This window comes from Drosophila persimilis, unplaced genomic scaffold (genome assembly GCF_003286085.1).
Source record: "Drosophila persimilis strain 14011-0111.01,24,50 unplaced genomic scaffold, DperRS2 tig00000191-arrow-pilon, whole genome shotgun sequence".
In the NCBI taxonomy this organism is placed as follows: Eukaryota; Metazoa; Arthropoda; class Insecta; order Diptera; family Drosophilidae; genus Drosophila; species Drosophila persimilis.
Window position 1 is genome coordinate 13133911 of NW_020825298.1, and position 23505 is coordinate 13157415.

The 23505-nt window shown below is 36.3% G+C and overlaps 4 protein-coding genes across 5 annotated transcripts; 2 read left to right on the top strand and 2 right to left on the bottom strand.

Moving 5' to 3' along the window:
* Positions 1–541: 541 nt before the first annotated feature.
* Positions 542–2648, bottom strand: LOC6589302. Its single transcript, XM_002014357.2, has 2 exons — positions 2468–2648; positions 542–1004 (listed from the first exon to the last, which is right to left on the bottom strand). The coding sequence occupies exons 1-2, from the start codon at positions 2646–2648 to the stop codon at positions 550–552; spliced, it is 636 nt and encodes a 211-aa protein (XP_002014393.1). The 3' UTR covers positions 542–549.
* A 2622-nt stretch (positions 2649–5270) lies between these two features.
* On the top strand, positions 5271–17272 carry LOC6589301 (stress-activated protein kinase JNK). 2 transcript variants are annotated; one of them, XM_026988585.1, is made up of 6 exons: positions 5271–5440; positions 6989–7118; positions 7179–7376; positions 7809–8073; positions 8142–8425; positions 17107–17272. In XM_026988585.1, exons 1-6 carry the CDS (start codon positions 5316–5318, stop codon positions 17218–17220), a joined length of 1116 nt encoding a protein of 371 aa, XP_026844386.1. In that variant the 5' UTR covers positions 5271–5315; the 3' UTR covers positions 17221–17272. The 2 variants fall into 2 exon arrangements, with proteins under 2 accessions (XP_026844386.1, XP_002014392.2); XM_002014356.2 differs by lacking the exon at positions 17107–17272 and adding an exon at positions 15814–16081 and having other exon boundaries at positions 5272–5440.
* Positions 17273–19744: 2472 nt separating this feature from the next.
* On the top strand, positions 19745–21165 carry LOC6589300 (acylglycerol kinase, mitochondrial). The gene is made up of 3 exons (XM_002014355.2): positions 19745–19845; positions 19908–20031; positions 20093–21165. Exons 1-3 carry the CDS (start codon positions 19748–19750, stop codon positions 21089–21091), a joined length of 1221 nt encoding a protein of 406 aa, XP_002014391.1. The 5' UTR covers positions 19745–19747; the 3' UTR covers positions 21092–21165.
* LOC6589299 (protein trunk) lies at positions 21124–22043 on the bottom strand. The gene has a single exon (XM_002014354.2). The coding sequence runs from the start codon at positions 21816–21818 to the stop codon at positions 21132–21134; it is 687 nt and encodes a 228-aa protein (XP_002014390.1). The 5' UTR covers positions 21819–22043; the 3' UTR covers positions 21124–21131.
* Positions 22044–23505: the final 1462 nt, after the last annotated feature.

Consider the following 23505-nt stretch of genomic DNA (forward strand, 5'->3'; position numbering starts at 1 on the left):
AGCGGGAACGTTGCGGTCTGCAACTCTATGTTTATACCCGATCCTCAGTCAGTATGGCTCCCCTCAGCCAGAGGGCGAACGCTGCACGACAAAGAGTGTGTCGAGGAGAGGGTAAGAAACGTGCGTGACTACGCTATCGTAGCTACTACCTTTTCACTTGTTCCTTCTGGCTATACTAATAATCTTATTTTCAAATTGTGGCGTGGCGAAATTTTGAAACAAATTTGAATCAGTATGATATCACAGGAGACCGGATACAAAATATGGATTCTCTAGCTCTGATTTCTAGGCGCTTATGAAGGACAGACAGACATGACTATATCAGGTATTAATTAATTCTGATCAAGATCGCTGATTATTTCCACCCCATATCGAATAAACCCCTATACTCTTTCAGTATAGGGTATAAATAAATAAATAAAATAAAAATATAGGAAAAACCAGGTAGACGATATCTTTTTTACACTCGACGATATTAGTTTTTATATGCTATATTGGCTATTTCACCCCCCGTGCAACGGTGCCAAGTAACAATAACAAATTGGTAGTTCATTTTACTTTATTTAAAAAAATAATATTTTCCATAAATGGAAATAACAAAAAACTGACCGTACATAAAATACAAACAGTTACTGCAAGATTAGCTAAGATAGATTGAAGAATTGTTAAAACATGGCTGAACTGCTGAATTTTGGTGCTAAAGTTTGTACCCAAAGACAACAGAAAAAACGACATGTTATGTGACATGTTATTTCGATTTAGATATTTGCCAAACACTAATTCCAAAGATGTACAAAAAATGAACGGCAAAAAAAAACTGCCTTCTGTGTAAAAAGCTAATAAGTATCCCAAGCAAGATGCTAAAAAAATATGACCTTTTCTTTTTATTATCAAATTTGTTTTGCCGGTTTTTGAAGATTTAGCATCCGGTAAAAAAATACGTCCACTTGGGATACTTGGTTCAACCTCTGGATCGGAATATAGTACAGTTGGTGTTCCATCGTCTGAAAGAAAAAGTCGAAATGAACATTATTATTTGCGTCCCTGCCCCATCCCCCGCCTCTCGCGCATGATATGACGAATTACCCGTTGTTGGCACTTTGGTTATACCCGATACTCAAAAAGAGTATAGATTTGATGGGAAAATGGATGCGTGCAACGCCCAGAAGCAACCGTTTCCAATCCCATAAAGTATATATATTCTTGATTAGCATCAATGGCCGAGTCGATATAGACATAGCTGTCTGTCCGTCGCGATGAGCGCCTAGATCTCAGAGACTATTAAAGCTAGAGCTAAAGCTCTAGAGTTTGTTTGTTATATTTTTCCGTCCCTACAAAGTACAAAAATCTGCGGCAACCACAATTTTGAAGACATGCGAAAATCGCAGAAGACCATATCTACCAGACTGCAGAATCTGAATCAGGTCGGATCAATATTATAGCTAAAAAGAGCAAATGAAATTTCAGTGGCTGCACAACGCCTTTCACGCGCTTACTCATTCTCTGCCTCTTTCACACACACTTTTCTTCGTGCAATGTGTGCGCCCTCCGACGGGATAAAACGGCTGATGTTGGTATATAACAAAACGAGACGAATGTAAAAAAGGAAAGAAAAACTAAAATCGAATATAAAAATATCTCCCAAACGATGCGATCGATTTTAATGAAATTTTTGTTTGGCAAACAGCCAGGTCCGTCCCTTTTGCGAACAGTGATAACAAACGACATATAAAATACATTGTATAAAATATATCATGAGGTAACCGCACCCGAGAGCACGAGAGCGGAGATTCAAGAGTGGTCAGGTGACGCTACGTGGCGGCATGTGCCAACAAAACAGATCCAGCAGACCTAGTTTGAAGAGGTTGTGACGTCGAGGAATCGTGGAAGTACTTCCGTCATCAGTAGAATACGAAACTTTTCAAAAAAAAATGTAATAAAAAAAGTGAGTATCAGGAAGATATTAAAACGGTTCGTAAAAGCAACAGGATGGGCCCGTCTTCAGCGATTGAATCTTTTTATGCATGAAGAGGCGGGGACTTGGTGCTCCTTTTCATCGTTGCGATTTGGGAGCCGACTGTCATATGAAGTTTTTTTTTTTTTTGTTATTGAAAAAACTCTAGCAGGTTGTGCTGACTTATGTTCGATATTTGAATAAAACAAATTTTCGTGCCGGCCCACGAGCACCTTTCCAGCCTCAGACAGCGTGTTTGGATAGTAATCTCGAGATGCTGAAGATGAATTTATGTCGAAAGCGCTGTCTTCTGGATGTTACATTTGTACATTTACAAAAATCTAGAATACCCAACACTCATGGAGTACCGGGCACGTAATATGTAAAATATGTATAATTATAAAACCCTGCAACAAAAATAATATGACGATATCTGTCTGGAGCAGGTGGAAGTCACTTTGTATTATGGGTCGCATATATATTTATGGTCATGAACTATGTATAAACAATTACCGAAAAGATCCGTTTCACGTGAAGCAGCTCTGCCATTCAATTTTTCAAGACGTATTTTAGCATCATCCAATATTTTTTTTCTGCGAAGATCGCGTCTTAAATTGGCATTACTTTTATCAGCTGCATTACTTTTATCAGTCGCATTACTTTTATCAGTTGCATGAACAATTAAAGGGTCCATTTTGAGTGAGATATATGTGTGTTATGTTTTAAAACCCTCATACTAGGGATGCGAGACCATCGATAGAATCGATTCTATCGATGGTTTTAGAAATGTGCGATAGATGGATGGTCATTCATGATATATCGTTTAGAGAAGAAGTCAAAGTTTGAGGTCTATGAAATTAATTAATAGCCTATTTCTGCTCAGCTTATCTCTGGGAAACGATGGGATTTTTCGGCAAATGTGAAACTCCGATTCCTATTGGCACCATCCACTCTCCATCAACAAAAACAGCTGATGAGCATAAAAAAGTTTTGGTCTGAAATTGTGAAATTTCACAAGTTGAAATAAAAACATGGCGATTTTATTGGCTATAATAAAGCCATACATATACGATTGTACTAAATGACTTTACTTTTTGAACTATCTTAAGAACTTCTTTTGAACTTCAAGTATATCCTGAGCAATTACTGACTACTTATTGCATGACCTATATGTCATCTAAGGTTTGATCGGCTAATAGCAGGCATTAGTCAAGTGAATAACTGAATTGATTGTTCCGTCGATGGAGAATAAGAGAATCAAGAGCTTATAACTTATCTACGGATGAGACTTAAAAAAAAAACTAAAAATATATCATGAGCTGAGCATAGGAATGTGGAATGAAGTGTTCCAGTTATTTGGATACAAATCTGGTCACACCGTTCATAAAAACATTGGAACGAAACTTTACAAAAAAAAAAGCTACATCCATATATTTTGAGATGTACTTACACAAATGCAAGTTTTCGGTTTGATATAATTTTATCAACACATAATTTAACGGTAGTATTAAAAAGAGGAGCGCCGGTGTATATATATATTACATCATAAAATAAAATCGATTTATAATTTCCTTAAGATTTAAAGTTTTAGTGTTTAAATGTTATATGTTTTTAAATGTGTGAGTTAAGTGTTATCCTACAAATATTAAAAAAAATTTGTGCTGGTAAGTTATTATTGTATTTACTATTGAGATAAAGTGTGTCTATTTGATTATCTACAAATGTGAGCGTATTTATTTATTTCTTGTATGTATCTATGTACATAGGGATGTGTATCCAAAACGTTATATTAGAATATAATAATTCAAGAGAGGTTCCCCTGATTTTCTTCAAGACAAGGTATACATACTTGCAACATCACCCTTCTGTATTAAACAGATGTGTTCAAAAGACATTTCATCGATTTTTTGTTTGAAGAAATACATGTATACGTACATATGTATGTATGCATGTACATATATACGTTTATTTAAAATGTTAGTTCAATCCATAAAGCTCAAAATAAAAGCGAATGCATAGAAAAAATATGTTTGTGAGAAATCAGTTCTTTTTTCTTATTTACACATGTACATTTGTTGTACTCGGCGAATATGTTTGTATCCAATTCAAACAATAACATTTTAATGCAGTTGTGACGTCAAAACTGCTTGAGAAGTTACAAAATAGGCAGAGTTCTGTCTGAGTGTATTAGCAGATTCCCATAATGCAAAAATTGACCTAAATAAATTTTTTTTAAAACCTCGACTCCACAAAATTGCATATTATTTTGGGGAAAAGCTTTTTACATTTGCACTATGTATGTATGTGTACCACGACGAGGGTTGCTCTCTGTCAACCCCCTTCTTGAAGTATGATGTTCTCTGGAGCCTTTAGGGTTCAAACACCCTCAATCGCAAAAATTGTTTATAATTTACATATGGCCCTATAGTCGCACTCTAATGCTAACATAGGCTGCAATACAGAATTAGTGTGTAGACTTTGTCGAAAAGCCACTATTTGAGTCATGTCAGTCTTGACTCATGAGCATAACTCCCAAATAACGCTCAACCAACATCTTTGATAACCGGTCCTCAAAGAGTATAGGGGTATATCAGATTTGTCCGGAAAGTTGATGTGTGTAACTCCCAGAAGTAAGATTTTCCGACCCCATAAAGTATATATTATTGATCAGAATCAATAGCCGACTCATGGAGAATGACCATATCTAGCAGATTGCCGAATCTGGATTACATCGGATTGTAATAATGTTACTGGGCTGGTTAATATAAAAATATTTGCTGTTATTTTAAGTTAGTATTTAAGTAACTGTAAATTTATTTTCGTGTACACCGCAATTCACCCAAGTAACTAAAACAACAAATTGACAGATAAATCAATATCAATCGTTGGCATCGGTTACATACACATATATATGTCGTCTGTTACTTAATTCACGAATTTATCGTTGTCTTTTGTACATAATGTGATTACTAAAACGATGGCATATTTAATGAATATATTTAAATTTTCTGAAAGAAAAACTGATTTTTATCAAGTTAAATTTCACAACACAATTTTGGAATTAAACACTTTCTATAGCAGAACATTGCGAAAACCAGAGCCCACAAATTTCAATTCGCACGAATTTTTCTGAAATCGGAAACCGGAGCATGGCTAATAGATATGACCTGTATATCTGGACGTTTATGTTTGGGGCCGATTCATAGCTGCTTTTCCTTATTTTATTTTTTTTTGTATTTAACTGTAACATGATTGATTTATCCCAAAAACTTGTATGCAAATATAATCATATCATTAACGCCAGTTCTTTTTTTAGGCTGATCTGTTCACCAATTAATATTGAAAGGAGTCACATAGATATATGCAAATTAAAATGGCAGCTCAACACCAACACTATACCGTAGAAGTAGGGGATACCAATTTTACTATCCATAGTCGCTACATTAACCTAAGGCCCATAGGATCTGGTGCCCAAGGAATAGTATGGTAAGTTGATTTGAATAAATTGAAACAGGCAAGATTTGAATACCTTTGCAGATCCATCTTTGCATTCATGATAATAATTACAATAATATTACAATATTTTGAAGACAATTCAATTAAAAGAAATTTTGTTATAGCTGGAACTCAAAGAGTTTAAAGATATATAAGTTTTATCGTGTTTCCGAACCCATATATTACATATATTCTTTATCAGCATCAATCGCCGAATCGATATAGCTATGTCTTCCTGTCCGTCGGTCTGTCAGGACAGGTCAAAAGATCCATAAGGTAGAATGTGGATTAGCGAAGTACAATAATAAGGAGGTAAAAACGGATCATTTTATTGCTCGCGAGGGAGCCGAGTAGATGTCGATAAGATGTTCCAGGGTTTCTGTATCTTCTGTGCTTGGTGATGCATAGTTTGACTGCGTGCCCTGGAGCCAGACAATGGTCCGTGTGTGCTCTCACTCCCACCCCACAGTATGGAGTTTTTCTATGAAACGTCTAATAATAACTTTTTTTTCTACTGAACTTCTTACATATTGACTTCGATGTTCTGCATCCTGTTTCCTTTGATGTCTTGGTGGCTGCGAATAGATCCGTACCTACTTATACGTGCTAAAGATGTCTAGAGTTTCCCAGCTTGCCACAATATTGACCACGTCTTGAGTCGTTCTACCTGTGCTGCTTTCCTAACTGCGACTTCCACTTCCGTGGTCTAGTTGACAGCTTTATCTGAGGTCTGCACAGTACTCTCCCTCTCCTACACCTCCTTTCATTTTGGAGGCGTCGTTGTATATTTTGAGGTCTTGTGTCTGGTCACTCCAGTTTACCCAGGAAAGTTCGAGATACCTCAACGTATCCAATTATTGAGTTTCCAAGCTTTTTTTTTAACTATTTATGTCGATAGGCAACAAATGAAGACAGAGATTAGCAGGGAGAGCGCAGTAGCGCTGCCGGACGACAGCATTTACATTGTTCTGGTTGCTAATTGGTCTCATACAAATCGAGACAAATAGATGTAATCTTTTAAGATTATTAGGATGATTTAATAGCTGATGGCCGGAACAGACATGTGAGTTGGTTTGGGTTGACCTTGACAGCCTGAAGATGATGAGGGCCTCTGATTAGTCGACATCAGGCGTTTCTCATCATTCTTGCTGTGTAGACCTGCAGCTTTTGCAGCGTCTTGAGCAACTGTCCTTCATTTGATAAATACATAGCTGGTGCTATGTAGTTGCCTGAAAATAGTCTCTAGTTTTTAGCCTTGACCCATCATGAAAGTAGCTGGCAGAAATGGCAGCTCTAGGAGCTCTAACGTCTGAAAGACCAATGGATGCCACAGCACATAGTTCACTCATCCATATTAAATAATAGCAATATCGTCTCTACAAAAACGAACTACTGCATTACAGGAGAGTAAACATAAGGCTGGTCGATGAATATTTTGGGCTCTAAACTTCAGAGTGTCGAGATTTGGTTTATATTGTCTTTTTAGTAATCTTAAAAATATATTGCTTGATGTGTAATACAAATTAATATTTTTTCTAGTGCTGCTTACGACACTGTCACTGAGCAAAACGTGGCCATCAAGAAGTTATCGCGACCATTCCAAAATGTAACCCATGCCAAGAGAGCATATAGAGAATTCAAGCTAATGAAGCTTGTAAACCATAAAAACGTAAATACAACAACTTCAGAAATTTCCCTAAAATTCTGTAAAAAATAATTTTCCCATTAGATTATTGGCTTGCTTAATGCTTTTACTCCGCAACGAAATTTAGAGGATTTTCAAGACGTTTACCTTGTCATGGAGCTAATGGACGCTAATCTCTGCCAAGTCATTCAAATGGACTTGGATCATGACAGAATGTCATATTTGCTATATCAAATGTTGTGCGGAATAAAACATTTGCATTCAGCTGGAATTATACATAGAGTAAAGTATATAAATATATATATATATGTTTAATTTAGAGAGTATAAAGATAAGACGAGGATAAATATAAACATAAGTATTGATCTTTCTGAGAAAACGGACGAAAATATAATTTTTTAAAGAAGTTCTAGTCAGCAGCTAAGAAAACCTCCTTTACCTGACAGATTTGTGGCTCCACTTTACTCCATTTTATTTATTACTTAAATGAATTATTGTTTTTTTTATGCCATGGTACATAGGGTTTTTCTTTCCCCCAAGTCCACAGAAAACTCGGGTTTTATTTCCTCTAATTTAATAACAATTTCAGAACTATATATATATATATTTTTTTTTTTTTGGAGACTCCACTTTTATTTTAAATTAGGGAACCTGTTACACATTTCCAATGTATATTAAATGAATATTTATTTTTTAAACTCATATGTTCCACAGGACTTAAAACCATCCAATATAGTGGTGAAGGCCGACTGTACTCTAAAAATTTTAGACTTTGGACTTGCACGCACTGCAGGAACTACCTTCATGATGACTCCGTATGTTGTAACACGCTACTACAGGGCACCAGAAGTCATTTTGGGAATGGGCTATACTGAGAACGTTGATATATGGTCCGTCGGGTGCATTATGGGTGAAATGATACGAGGTGGGGTACTCTTTCCTGGAACAGATCATATAGATCAGTGGAATAAAATTATTGGTAAATTTTGGTCATGCACAAAATTGTCTTCCAGTTATTGACAATTAAAATGTTCTTTGTCATTTTAGAGCAATTAGGCACACCATCTCCATCATTTATGCAACGGTTACAACCAACTGTACGAAATTATGTGGAAAATCGTCCTCGGTACACTGGATATTCATTTGATAGACTCTTTCCCGATGCATTATTTCCAAATGATAATAATCAGAACAGTCGAAGGAAAGCTGCAGACGCCAGAGATCTCCTTAGTAAAATGCTTGTAATTGACCCAGAACAGCGGATATCTGTAGACAAGGCATTGAAACATGAATATATAAATGTCTGGTACGATGCTGAGGAAGTAGACGCTGTGAGTAGACACCCATATACAATTTTCACAAATAACGCAGTGGAACTACAAAAAATTATCTACACAAAAATAATACCCCCATTACTCAATGCAAAAAGCAGTTGCAAATATGCAACATAGTCTAGTTTCTTGTTGTTTTATATTTTAGAGAGGTACATATGCATTATTAGGCATTGTTACGGATAAAATTAATACAAATTGTGGTACAAACGGGTACCGGGCCAACGGGTAAATTGGAAACTTCCTTAAAACTAGGTGTAGCATACTCAAGTAATACAGAACTAAGAAAGCTTACATCTGAAAAGGCAGAAAAGGTGTTGTGTGGTGTCCTCTTCCGCCGCATCTCATGCAGCTTTGGCAGAAATCATTTTAGGGATAACCCAGCCCGTTTTCATTTGTTACTATTAGCCAGTATTCTGTCGAGGTGGCCTCTCTCATTGCTAAAAGGGAGTCTAAAACAGTGACTGATGTTTATCTTTTCAGAAAAGACTCCCGCGGCCGTCCTTCTTTGAGTCATCAGTAGAAATGTGGACGATGCGAGTTATATTTGTCGATATATTTGAGTTTCATCAGAATTCTAGAGTGTTCAAAGGCGTATCGTTTCCACTTCTTGGTGTTCTCATTCTAAGGGGTTCTCTCATGGGAGTGGTGCAGGAGTGGTGCAAAGACCATCAGCAACACAGAACTCTGCTTCTCGATTGAGTTTATTGAGACATTTCCCCGTTGAGTTTTGGGAGAAGGAGTGCCAGGGTCTTGTAGTAAAGTACTAGTAATACTACTAGTAAGAGATACTAGTTCCGTTTTAGACATTTTAATAGTTTTCGGACAGTGTTTGTATGAATTCATTTGCGTAATAAAGTTACAGGAATGTACCCGCGAATACAGTGCTAACATCATCCGTTACCATCAAGGTAAGAAGCACATGAAAAAATACTGTTTTCAAAGACAAAGAGTTATTTGTTAATGTTAAAAGGGATGTGATCATCCAGATCACGTTGAGGATGGATATAGTCGCTTAAGGTTTTGATGGATCTGAAGATTTTACGATCATCAGTAAAAAGCTGATATTCAGATGCTTGAATGCCGAGACATAGACATGTCATTAATAAGTATCGCGAACAGAAGTGGACCAAGTACACTAGTACACTCCCTAAGGAGGGCCGGAAGTAGCCAAGTATGGGTCCGAATGCTTTCCAAATACTATATACATATATACTCTAGGCTATCAAGATACGATCTGACCCAACTAGCGGGCAAGACTGATTCAAACTGATGAAGCTGGACTATGAGGGACAGTGAAAAAATTACTGAAAACCATCTGATTAGTGCTCGTGGATCTACCCGGTATAGAGCCATGCTGACTTTGGTTAATATTCGAATTTTTGAAGTATTGCTAAATTTGGCAATTGGGTTTAATTGGAGATCAAATTCGTAGCATCTAATTTTTGATATGACTTGAGAGGTTCAACAAAAGCGACACCACATTCACGAAACAGGAAGTCGGAAATTCCATTACTGTCGGGTTTTCTAGAAGCCCTTGCGAAAGCGTTTTTTCATTATAGAATGGGTATGCCAAAAAGTCTGCGAGATTATAAAAGAACTCCCGGCTTATTGACGGAACTATTGGAATCGATTATATATCGATTTCTTTTGGGTATTCATCGGTGACGCGTACTGACGCACTAGTTACTGACGGTGATGCGCTCGGCTTGTTATTTCAAATTACAAAAATTACATCAATTACGAAAATAAGCTCAAATATGTACGTACTAACTGTGTACCGGGTATAACAGTAGAGCCGCGGACAGGCTCAAAAAGTTCCCAATCGTTATTTATGTGTTGTATGCAATATTTGGATTTGCAAAAACCGGAAGACGCTATTGTGTGTTTTGACAGTCAATTCTTAACTTTTTACGATTTTCGATAGCCGAAGCACGGCTGATAGTTACAAACATAAATAGCTTTTTAATTTAGTTGTGAATTAATGACTCGTTTTTTTAATCGTGTGAAGTGAGAGTGTAATCAATGGCGTTGCAGTGAAATTTGTCCTGTCGATGTATTCGCACCAAAGTTGGATATAGCAAGTTTTCTACAATAGACCTAATAAAGAATAGTGTAATGAAAAGTGCGATAAAATAAAATTCCGCCTTAGGAAGAATGGAGGAGACCAGGACAATGAGGATTCTGTTTTGAAATAAATAGCTTTAAAACGGATGGACATATATGAAAAGCTAATTTATTCAGTTCGAAGGTACTGAAATAAGCTTCCGAAGTGCAAGACATCATCTTCAAAAGGTATTACTATCGTCGCCAACAACGATTAATAAAAAATTAAATTGCGCCCGAAAAGGCTTGGCTAAACTCCACGAATTTTTAATCATAGATGATTGGAAAAACATTCATATGGTAGGATGTAAAACTCAGAGCACTTATTGAAATCACTGCCTAAAACAATCGGTACGACAAAATGCATTGGGTAAATACAAAAAAAAATATTTGACGAAAATTTCATACCATCTATTGAAGAACATCTTTTCATACTGCCGGTCTTATATTCGAATACGAATATGCTCTATTCCACCATCAAGATTGGTAAGTAATACTTTATTAACTTTTTTATAATATATAATTATGATTTTACCGAAATTTGGATTTTCAAATTTTCTGTTAAAGAATATTTCACTGGCCAGTAAATACTCCTAGTCCGATCGAGAACATAAAAGGTTTTTCTACTACAATATACTTAATTCATTTCTTACTCTTTACTTATTAATTTAATACTCTTTACTATTTTTATAATTAAGCGTAAATTTTGATTACCCTCACCAGAGATATAAACTGTAAAACAAAATAAAAAAACATTTGATTTAAAGCTCCTTGAAATATTTTGGTTAAAACAAATTTCGTTTTCTACACGTAAATATTAATATTATTGTTTACTCATTTGTTTAAGAACCCTATGGTTAGGAGAGGAGGGGCTTTGGCCCGCGAGCGAGCCTCATAGAGATAATGGTCTTTTTAACCTAACTCAATTTATATAATTGTCATTTGAACGATTGGTCGAACAACATACTATAATAATACTACGACTAGTAATAATAATACCCAGAACTCAGTTTCTTATGATTTATTTAAATTGTACAATATATTTATGCACTCCGTTTATACTCTTTTCAGTTCGAACTATCGATAGTATTCATTTGTATATTGTGCTTTACATGAAATTATAACATAATTCTTTAGAAGTAATGATGAATAAATAGTAAGAAGTAATGTATATGTGAATGTGAAGGCCCCAAATGGCACCTCTAATACATACATATTCTGCTAGTTTCGTTCATTGCGAAATTTAAATTCATTCAATTTTTTGCTTTTGTCTTCTAACCTGGATTTCGTGCTATTTTTCAGCTGGCATGTCAGTTTCAAGGAGAGCTTTATTTTTCGTAGACTCGAGGTAAAAAGTTAAATCCGCACAGTATTCTATTGACCCATCCATTTGTGCCGAACGGGTGGGTTACATGGATCGTAGACTCGCCGGTCACTAATAATCGCGGTATAACAACAGAATATCAAAGTAAAATATTAGTCTACTAGCATTTAAAGCTAAAAATTTTTTTTTTCTATTTTTAAGTCATTTAAATTTTGTAATCCTATTTTTACCCGATACTAAAAAGAGTATAGGGGTATATTCGATTTGTTGGAAAAGTGGATGTGTGTAACACCCAGAAGAAGCCGACCCAATAAAGTATATACATACTTGATCAGCATCAACAGCCATGTGTGTCTGTCCGTCCCGATGAGCGCCTAGATCTCAGAGACTATAAGAGCTATAGTAACCAAATGGTTTATCCAGACTCCTGAGACACCGCACTATTTTACTTCTTACATTTCTGTATATTCCTTCATTCAAAATTATGATACTTCACTGAAGAACATTATTTTTTGAATTATGGCTTTTTTTCTATCCTCTGGTTTTTTTTTTAATGTTTTATAAGAGGGAGAGCTTTTGTCACAGAATTTAAGTATATTACATTTGCTTGTATTGAACTTTGAAATTCTGATCAGTAATCTCCACTTCCACTTCTAGGCAATTTCATAGGTTTGGTTAGGTAGAGGCGGCTCCCAGGCACGCCGGGAGCCCGTAACATGTGTGCTCAATTATGTACTCTGGCCTATTGCGTGAGCGTCTTCACCAGAGTGTCGAAAGTCAGTAGTAACTCGGCTCGTGTCATTATGTGATTGAGAGCAAGATTAATCGAATTTGTTCGATTCTGTTAAAGCAATATGGCATTAGACTTTGCTAACTGACTAGCTGCAAAAACAGAGACTGCCTTATAGGAAAAGCATGCAAACATATATTTCCAGGTGGCTTTCCAGTTGACCTGGGAGCAGCGTTGTGGCAGACATAATCGATTGTTACAATTTTCAGAACCAAGTTTTCTTGTTGGCTGGCTGTGTGTATTGGAAAACATAATTTTGTAACAAACAGTGCCTCAGTTATTCGACTGATAGCCAGGAAACGTGTTTTGAGACGGTTACGCACACTAATTTTGCTTTTTGTGTATCATGCTATCTCTCTACTTTCAGAAAATATCACAAAGTCTAATATCATACAGCTATTAGCAGATTTTCCGCGGATTTATTAATAAAATATACCGACTGACACTCAGAAATAAACCATCTCCTTTTGCATATATTTGAATAAAAAAATTGTTATTAATAAAAATTTAACAAAACCGTATTTTCCTTTATTTAAGCTCATTCTTTCCTTTTTTGCTTGGTCTTAATCAGGCAGACTCCGGTTTTCACTTTTACAAAAATTGGTGTTCCCGTTTTCACAAAACGCAAGACTTTTCCGTTTTCCAAACGGAAACATTTGCTTCAAAATGTAAGTGGAACAAATCAATCTCGTGAGCATTGGCAATTTAATTTCCCATATGCATGCTGTTACCTACAGCTCGTCAGACATGTTAAATACACAGGTCTTTGATATAAAGTTTCTTGATCTTCTTAAATCGCGCACTTTTGTCGTCTTACTTCAAAACACATGAAAAGTCATGTAATTTTGGAATGCTGTATTTTATTTGCCAGCAATGAAGATCAAAAGAAATGTATTGATAACAAACATTTGTGAAACCGGAAACACGTAAAAACGAAATCAAACCGTTTGGCTAAAAACGAAAACGCAGTTGTAAGTGAAACCTGTAGCCTGTCTGATTAATATACAAATTTTTGTTCTTGGACTTAATTATGTTGATCAAGCCGTTCGACCAAACCTACTAAAGTTAAAGTCAGTTACTAAACATACAACGGTTTTTATTAAAAATAATGTATTTGTGCCAGTTCCCAAAGATAAAATGTGATTTTGGAAGGTACTTAACGAGCTTCAACGGTCAAATGCGGAATTGAAAGGGCGTTAAACGGCTGCAAATTATGAAAACACAAGAAATCACTTTTTGTTCACCTTGTCCCGAGTTTTAAAAGTCAACATTTAAAAAAAGGATACCGCAAAAAATGATTCAAATTGAATTTGCAGGTTTAATATTTCCCACGCGATAAGCTTTGGCTACAAAGTATTGGAGTACGATTAATAGCTGCATTTATTAGCTTTTTAGAATAAAAAAGTCCAATACATCCATGTTTAAGATACTTGGCTAATGCAAACAAAATTCGCAACCTCTAAAAAAAAGTTTTAAAGTGAATGAAATTAATCTTGTCTAATGCGCCGGAGATTTTAAAAATTGTTCAAGTGCTTATATTTTCTGCGTCGCTTTGAGCTCTTAGAAAAGTAATCTGAATCTGAATCTCTTTTATCGTGTTCTCTAGATTGCTTGGTAGCTTTATATAAGCATCACTTGAAACTAGAGATCCACAGCTTGGAATAAGTCCTCTGCTTTCTCGTCATCATTTTTCTATAAGCCGCATATATTTTTTGATTTTACAAAATTTAATTGTCCCATCGTGCTGCAATTATGTTACTATTTTTGTTGTGTACATTTTAATTCGAGGTTGGAGAGCGCGAAATCGTCGCCGAGGACAACCTATCACCTCCATAGTGGTTAGTCGGGATGGCGACCATCAACCCACAGTGTTTCGGAAGCTCATCCACAAATTGATGCCTCTACCAAATAAAATCGAATTTAAATGATACATTTTCATATATCCTGGCTACAGAAAAGCATTAAAATCTTTGATTTTAATCCGGCATTGAAATTATTGCAATACATCAAAGTCAGATATTCAATTAAGCATGAGTTGGTGCAAGAAATTATACAAAAAATTTCTTGCTTTGTGCGCTTGTATATTTAGTAAATTTAACGGAAATTCGAATATCAACAATGTAACAGAAAGACCAAAGTATGGAGAGTCCAAGCCATGCTCTAATTATCGCAAATCTCAAAAGGTTGTGAATTGACTGTCAAATCAAAAAGAGCAAATTTTAGTAAGCTAGAAAAAATTTGTATAATTTCTGATGTTTTAAGTTTTATGTTTATACATTTATTCAATTCATTTATTTATCCATATAAACCAAAACAACAATAAATTTCTAATTCCTGTTGACATAAAATAATGATATCAATCTTTGGCATGTTCAAGTCGTCTGTTCCATAATTCAAGAACTTTTCGTTCGTAGATGCGGAGTGAGAAACTGATAGTTAGTTGCTACTTACACAGGGAAACGGTATTTTCTAGAATACTACGTGTTGTTCTCAACCACCCTGAGCTAAGACCAACTATTTTCAGACAATCCGGAGAAAGTTGCCTAGTTTTGTAAAGTTATGTACATAGTTTTCTTGATAGTTTCGATAATAAATTCCGATTTAAAACATTTTGCAAATCTGTTGCATGCAAAAATTATATTCCGCGCAACAGAGCTACACTTTTATATATTAGTCTAAGAAATACAAATAAACAAAAAACGATACACGCGTAAAAAAAACAGATTGGCGAAGCTATCAGAAAACATACTTGAACTATGACTAACGTACGTACTTAAACTTGAAAGATAAATGCCGCCACATTCTACACAAAGCTACATATGCATAATCTACTGAGGTTCAGAGTGCCTAAGAATGCACATAATTTCTAGGAATCTAGGAATCTAGTAGGAATCGCATGACCGACACCTAGAAACATCTGAGATTTTCAGCATTTAATGCTCCGTAAGAATTACTGCAAGAGACTATTTTATTCTAATCATTATATTGGCCTGGCTCTACCGTGTCATACCAGCAGTAAATTTCTAAACTAAGTAACTTTAAATAGTCGTACAACAAGTTTGAATAGGTGGAATGTTCCCAAAATCTAATGCAGTTTTACAAATATTTTGAATACGCACAGTTGAACAAAGATTTTTTCTTAATGTTTGTGGTTTTTTTCTATTACAGCCTGCTCCAGAGCCGTATGATCATAGCGTTGATGAAAGAGAACATACTGTGGAACAATGGAAGGAGTTAATTTATGAAGAAGTTATGGACTACGAGGCACATAACACTAATAATAGAACACGGTAGAGATGGAAGATATCATGTGTTAGGCAGTCACATTACCTCCAGCTAAACAAATATTCTTCTTGTACTGTTAAATTATTATAGGAATTATAAGAATATCCAACTTGTATTTAAATATATAATAGCCCTTTAAATAAAATTAAAATAAATATTCAAAACAAATTTTTCTTTGATACATTTATGAATTAAAAATACTCTTCCAGAAAGTATCATGATTTTGACAATCGGTGCACAACCGACTAGCCCCTGGTCCTCTTAACGGCAAACTGCGGGCGTGCAGCGTATATCTCAACTTACAAAGATAATTTCATGAAATAAATTGTATTTAAAATAAAAGTCTTCAAAGTTTTAGTCTGCTTTGGTGCATGGTGCAACGATACGAATTCACAATACTTTGTGAAAGTTAAACTTGGGTCCGGTGCATATTTCTCAATTTAAAATGCTAAGTTTTCATTTCGATCGATAAAGAATGTTCAATGGTCAAATTTCAACAATACTGGAGTGGCTCTAAATTAATTTATATATTCAACGAAACGAGAAGGCGATACAACGTGCGCTCAGGTTCGTTCAACAGTTGGCCCCTCGGCAAATTCAGCGTACTAGATTTATAGCTTTTGAACGCGAAACTTCTGAAATAAACTGCATTTAAAAGAAAAATCCTTCTAAATTTAGTCTGCACGAGAACATTAAATATTTAATTTGTAATTGGATTAATTGGATTTTGAAATAATTAAAAAGATCCCTCGTATGTATTATCTATTATTATTTATCTTATATCTACGGCAGCGCTGTTTTATCTGTTTTTTGGGTGAAGTTGCGAAGCTACACAGATAAGGACCTACATATATACATAGGTTAAGAAATATTTAAAGAACATTTAAAAAAATCTCGTTGGTCTGGGGGGTATTTTTATATCGAGTTGATGATGCAAAAATAACGACATTGGCATTGCTAAGTAAGAATTACTGAAAGAGACGTATTTTATTCAGATCATCACATATCTCTAGTTCTTAATCCTGGCTTTGCCGTTCAATATCAGGGTTGTGGTACATTTCTAAGCTAAGTAACTTTATGTAGTCTTACAATAGGTTTGAGCACGTGGAATGTTCCTAAAAAATATTTTGGAACAAAAAAAAATGTTAATATTTTTGGTTTCTTTTTCCATTACAGCCTGCTCCAGAGCCGTACGATCATAGCGTTGATGAAAGAGAACATACTGTGGAACAATGGAAGGAGTTAATTTATGAGGAAGAGCATTATGAACATTATGAAGAAGAACACTAATCCACTATGTACCATCATAAAATTGAGAATTAAACCTTCATTTTTTGATAAATTTCCCATCTCTTTTGATAGACAACACTAGTCAAAAAAAATGTTGAACTTGTTTCTAATATCAAAACGATTATTCTGATATATTCGGGGCTCTATATAATTTATTTTTCATGGACAGATTTTGTCTGAAGAATTTAAATTTTTTTTATTTTTTTTTAATGTTATTTCGAGAGGTAAAGTTTGTGTTTTAATTCCTTTATTGTTTCTTTGCGTTTCAATTCGTTTATTGTTACTTTATTTTCACTGCCCACTGTGGGTAAACATTGTTTACCGGAAAGAATTTAGCCTCTCTATCCGCTTCATCGTTCCTGTCGTTCGTTCTCGGCTTAGCTGCAGCCCGCGCTGCTCTAGCGCTCTCTTTCTATCCTTTTTTTCGTTCTCTAACTTTTATTATGGCACGGACAATTTGGTGGGCTTGTAATTGGGTAGTCTTTCGCCGATTGCCAGACAACCAACATACATACTTTCGCTTTCGTCTACAAATAAATTGCAATATATTTTTATATCGAACCTGCTGCAGTTTTCATTAAACCTCAACAGCTAATAAAAAAGCTTAATTTGATTGTGCAATAAGTTCAGTCAATGCAATCGCAAACTACAATTCAACATTAAAATGGATCCATCAAGTACCGTTCGCTAGTACGAAAGGTACTCATTGCGTTCATCTTCCAGTCAGAAATATTTCTAATTCGATTGCTGCTATGGAAAAGGATTGAGAAAAACTAGCGAAAATCCAATAATAAAAGAGCAAAAGATCTTCTGGTAAGCTGATCTCAGTAACGCAACCCAACTGTGATCTCAGCAGGGTAAGTCCCCTGTTATTAGGAATGGCGAAAAGTGCGGGTCCCAGGGAACGGTGAGGAGAGCGGGGCCTACCAGAAACGCAATCCGACCACAACTCCAGCAGGGCTAAACCTCTGTTGCCAGAGTTGAGACGGAACATCGATCCTGGGAGAGGATGAGGAATGCGGACGACTCCACCAGAAACGCACCCCGACCCCGACTCCAGCAGGGTAAAGCGCCTGATGCTGGAGACGAGACAGGTCACGAGTCCAGGGGGGAAGCATGAGTAAAGGTGGAGCGGCATGCCCATACCGTATCCGATCAGAGAAGCGTGAAACCGCTTCGTACGCTGTTGGTTACGTGCATATGATATTTATCTGACTTAATTTCATGTGGAGCCCTACCAAGGCTATCAAGCACTCCTGGTAAGGATCACCGGGACAGATAAATTTCACACAAATTTTCCAGCCATACGGTGGATTGGTGTGACCCACGCGTCACCTAAAGGGGGTTAAGCTCGTGCAGCCAATCAGCTGGTTGCAGATTTGTTTTTTGTTCGTGAAATGTGCTGGTGCTTAAAGTTAAGTGTGGACTCTGTTTTCAGAATTTAAAGTATGTTTTACGTGGTCGACGAGTCCGGTCAGCACCAAATACATATATGTGTGTGGGTTTATATGTGTGTGGAGCGTTCAGTGGCTCTGGCTTACGCAAAAATGAGAGTGGCACGGCCTTGTATAGCGCAGCAATGATCGCGTGATCGGTCCTAAGTGGTCAGCCACACAAACACACACATGAAACGGACTTAGTGGCTATAAATTTGCCTCGTCTCGCCAGTCGAAGACACTGGCGAATTTACGTTGGAGACACCCATTCCCCTCAAGAACAAAAGCAATACTCTCCCGGAAATTCTCTGTCCGGAAAATAGACTACTTTAAACATTATTCTAATTGTCCGCCATATTTTTCGTACTCACAATCAAATTTCGGTCTTAACGACACAGATCCTCGGTTGTGGTTAGATTTTACACGTGCCATCACACACTATATCTTCATTAACTTAATACATTATTCTTTCGCGCCCTCACTAATAAATCGAGTAGCCTATTCATGCGACCAACCATTTCTGGGATGGTCCGTAATGTTTTGCCGTTCCGAAAATTTCTCAGTTTCTCATTCATCTGGGACGTTCCTCTTCCGCACGTTTCTATGCGATAATTAGACGATAGTTTTCAGGTGGAACCATAAAAAGGCATAAAAATGGCAAGAAAAATAGCACACGAACTCCGTAGTGTGTTTTAAATCATTTCAGAGACTGCTAAAGAAATTTGCTGCTTTTCATCCGCAGTGTTCCCACTCGGTTTTTATTGCATTAGGGCGACCCGAAATAAACTGAAGGAATTATTCCTAATAATCGTAAACATTAAAGAGACATGAGTATAGTTGTGATTTTTTGAATACTGTGGATTTATAAATAATATAAAAAGCATATAATTGAGAGCGGAGACATCGCTTTACTAATTAGAAAATAAATAACAGATTCGAACCGACAACTCCCAGAGTTTAAGCTCTATGGGAGCTTTCGCAGACAATTGCATGTGTACATGAACTTTTGAACACTATCTTGACTCATATATATCACTGCTTTATAACTTAAAAAATTAATACATGTGTATGTTATGTAGATTTGTTTAAATATGAACATTTTAAGGGTTGTTCGAAATAATTGGAAAAAGTCTGCATTTGCTGCTGCTGTTTCGGGGTATGCACTCAGCTCGCTTAAGACACATATTGAGTAAGTATATGTATATTGACTTCCTAAATAATTGTGTATTTTTATAACCATCTTAATTTCAGAATTACTCAATATATGAATGAATTTTCTACCAACCTATATTCTACCAGTGAAAATGTAGGAGCACCAAAGAATGTTTTGGTCGTGATGAATCCTATCGCCAATAAAAAAAAATCGGAGAAAACTGTAATTAATGACTATTATTTCACTGTTATTGCCTGTTATTTGTTTATGTTATCTCTTCTAGTTCAAGAAGTATTGCGAACCGATATTGCATTTAGCCGGCTATTCGGTTGAGATACTTCGAACCAATCACATTGGGCACGCCAAGGCTTATATAGAAGAAATGGCAAATCTACCAGATGCAATTGTTATTGCAGGTGGAGATGGCACCTCATCAGAGGTTGTAACAGGCCTAATGCGAAGAAATGAAAATGTATGCCCAATCACAATTCTTCCACTGGGACGTACAAACCAAGCTACACATAAATATTTTCAAATTGGTGTTCAAAGTGAGCTGGATTATATAAAATCGTTATGTAGTGCATTATTGCCAATGCTAAAAGATGATTTCATGTACCAGAGCGTAATCCGATACGACGTTATCAATAACGATGATGATAGTGAGAAACATTTAAAGCCGATATTCGGACTAAATGGCTTTTCATGGGGTCTGTTGAAGGATATTGACTCTACAAAAGAAAAATATTGGTACTTCGGTCCAATAAGACACTATGTGGCTGCCGTTTCCAAATTATTTTCGAATAATTGGAGCTTAGAGACTGATTATGTGTACACGCCTCCTTGCGCAGGATGCTTGGACTGCGTTGAGGTTCGGAATGAAGAGAGCAAATTTCTAAATAATTTCCTTGGAAAACTTGTCAATCCTAACCGCAGCAACATGAAACCTCAAAGACAGCTTGTTAAAAATAGCGAGTGCAGTAGTAAGCAGCAAGGAAAGATGGAAGCCAATCAAATAGACATTAATTGTATTCAAAACAGTGAGAACTTTTCCGAGCTGGAAACTCAGTTCATAAGCTCATTACAACCAGGTTGGGATTTTATTAAAACTATTCCAAGCATTACATCTAGCACTATTGTACCACAACTAGTACTGAGAAGTCGCACTATCCAGTTACATCCAACCGGAGAAACGACTAACGTTTATTCAATTGACGGAGAGGAATATGATGCAAGACCCATTAAGTTATCTGTTGTTCCCAACGCTATTAAAGTCTTTTGTTAAGAATTTGAAATTTTTATATTGTGAATTCTATTAAACAGAGCTATAAGTATAGCATAACACATTCACAGCAAAAATTAACTGCTATTTCCTCCCAAATCCAGAGCTGCGCGTAATCATTTTTAAATTTTTCTGCGGTAATTAAAACTAATTTATCATTTATTTGAATGCATGAGCCACTTTTTCGGCGCAGAACTTTTACAGTAAATGATTTTGGTTTGCAATTAAAGTGCCCATACCAACATTTTCTAGAAATGCATTCAATCGAACGGATATAACGTGGAAAATAATTTAATCCCAAATCAATCCAATTAATCTTCGATGAGCACTCCCACGGACGGTGTTTAAAAACGTCAATGTTCGGATTTCCACCTCTTTCCACAACAGGACTTCTTATGCGGATTTTCCTGCCTTTAATGGGTTCTTCTCTTTTTCCGAAATATGCAAAATGGTTTGTCTCCCAAGCCGGAAAGTTTCCCAATGAAACGACATCACTGTCGGCATAAAATGGTATTTCATATGACGATCTTTTATATCCCAAATTGTAGCTTTCTTCATGCGGTCCTCCTGGCGGATCAATACTCATATAGCGCGGATTGAATGCTTGGCCCAAAATTCGGCTTAATGATTGCGTAGAAAGCTCTGCACAATAATCCTCTTGGCTTGACACACCAAATGCGCTAATAGCAAAATATATGCAAAGCCAATTAAACTTAGTGTAGAATTTCATCCTTTTACATAATATTTACAAACACACGGTTTATAAAAGTAGGGTTGCTTTATTTTGTGAATCATTGCAGAGGGTATTCATTTATCCAAGATCGTAAAATATTAAGACAAACCGATTCTGATAGCCTAGTTACACACACGTGAGTATGCTATCGATGTCGAAATTAACGAAGAATAGGCGATTACATTGACATAATCTGCGTTATTGCGCTATGAAAACAGCTGATTTGTATATTTAATGTCTGGAAAAAAAACAAAATTATGGAAAACGAAAGAAAAATGGGTGAATAGACTTGTATCTATTATTTTCAGACAAAAGCGATCCTTTGCGATAGTCCTCAGACGAGAGATCAGAACACTTCGTCGTACTGATGAACACTCGAAAGACTTTCAGGCTTGAGCCGAAAAATGGTCCTCAATGACAATATGGACGAGTCAAACTTTGCAGGAACTTTCACTGGACATGGACTCAAAATCCACCAAATTTACATTTCCGATCCGTCAGTGATTTTAAAAGTCATCGCAGATAATATTTTTCCAGCCGAGTTCTCGACAGCAGTAGACTGAATCGAGGCGCGCTGGACATCATTTCTAACTGGCATACGATTCTACAAGATCGACGGCAATTTGGACTCTGATAAAGAAAAGGTCGAATTAATACAATAGAAACAGTAAAATTTTTACATATGTTTGTGCGCTTCAACAAAAGATGGCATTTACATACAAATTATTCTGTACCATTTTTTTATATTATGCTGGGCACGAGCGAAATATATAAACAATACGAAAAAAAAAACAAAAACAAAAAAAACATGGCACTGCATACAGCTGTTACTTAATACATGAGCTTTTTATGATTTCGTAATTTGTAAGTGTTTTCAAGCCAAGAATGCTTACTAATGTTCAACTTTTAGCAATAAAGCACTATGCATTGCCACTGTGAAAAACAGGTAAAACACATTTAATCGTAGACCTTAGATGCGTGACAGTTGTTGTGCCTAAAAAAATTGATGCAGAGCGTGAGAAACATCCATCTTTGGCTGATCAGTCAGCTCTCACTACGTTCGGTCTCAACGAAACAACGTCAGTTTTCGTTATATCGCTTCTCCACTATTCGGAATGCGATTTGGACGTTACTGATTTTCAATTTCGTTGTGATTATTGTGTTGGTGCAAATGATTTCGCCGGCTGACTTACTATCTCCATGGCTGGTGACCCTAAGCGTTTTGTTGGTGTTCCTCCGACCTATAGGCAAGTGGAAGTTATGCAGAGCAGCAAATACCTATCGCTATATTCACTACCGCAGCTAGAGGCGGCGTCGAAATTTGTTGCCGATAACCTGAGGCGACAATTTCATGGCCCAAGTTGGTCAAGCGTGATGCCGATCTTTCTGCGTTAAAGTTCGTTAACTTCAAACTTAAGGCCCCTGAACATCTATTCTCTAAGGTGTTTAATGAAAAGAGATTGTATTGCCAGAGTTTCCCGCTTTGTGCATATATAGAGACCAGAAGCTGATTTGACGGCAGTTGATCTGCGTGAAGTTGTGCCATGGCGGACGTCCACGCCGACACAGAAAGTTTCAGTAGGCGAGCCAGAAAACTTCAGTAAGAAAACCCTCAGTTAGCAGAGTCTCCTGCCATTGCAGGTCAATTATTTCTCAGTGGCCCAATACTTCGTTAACGATATAG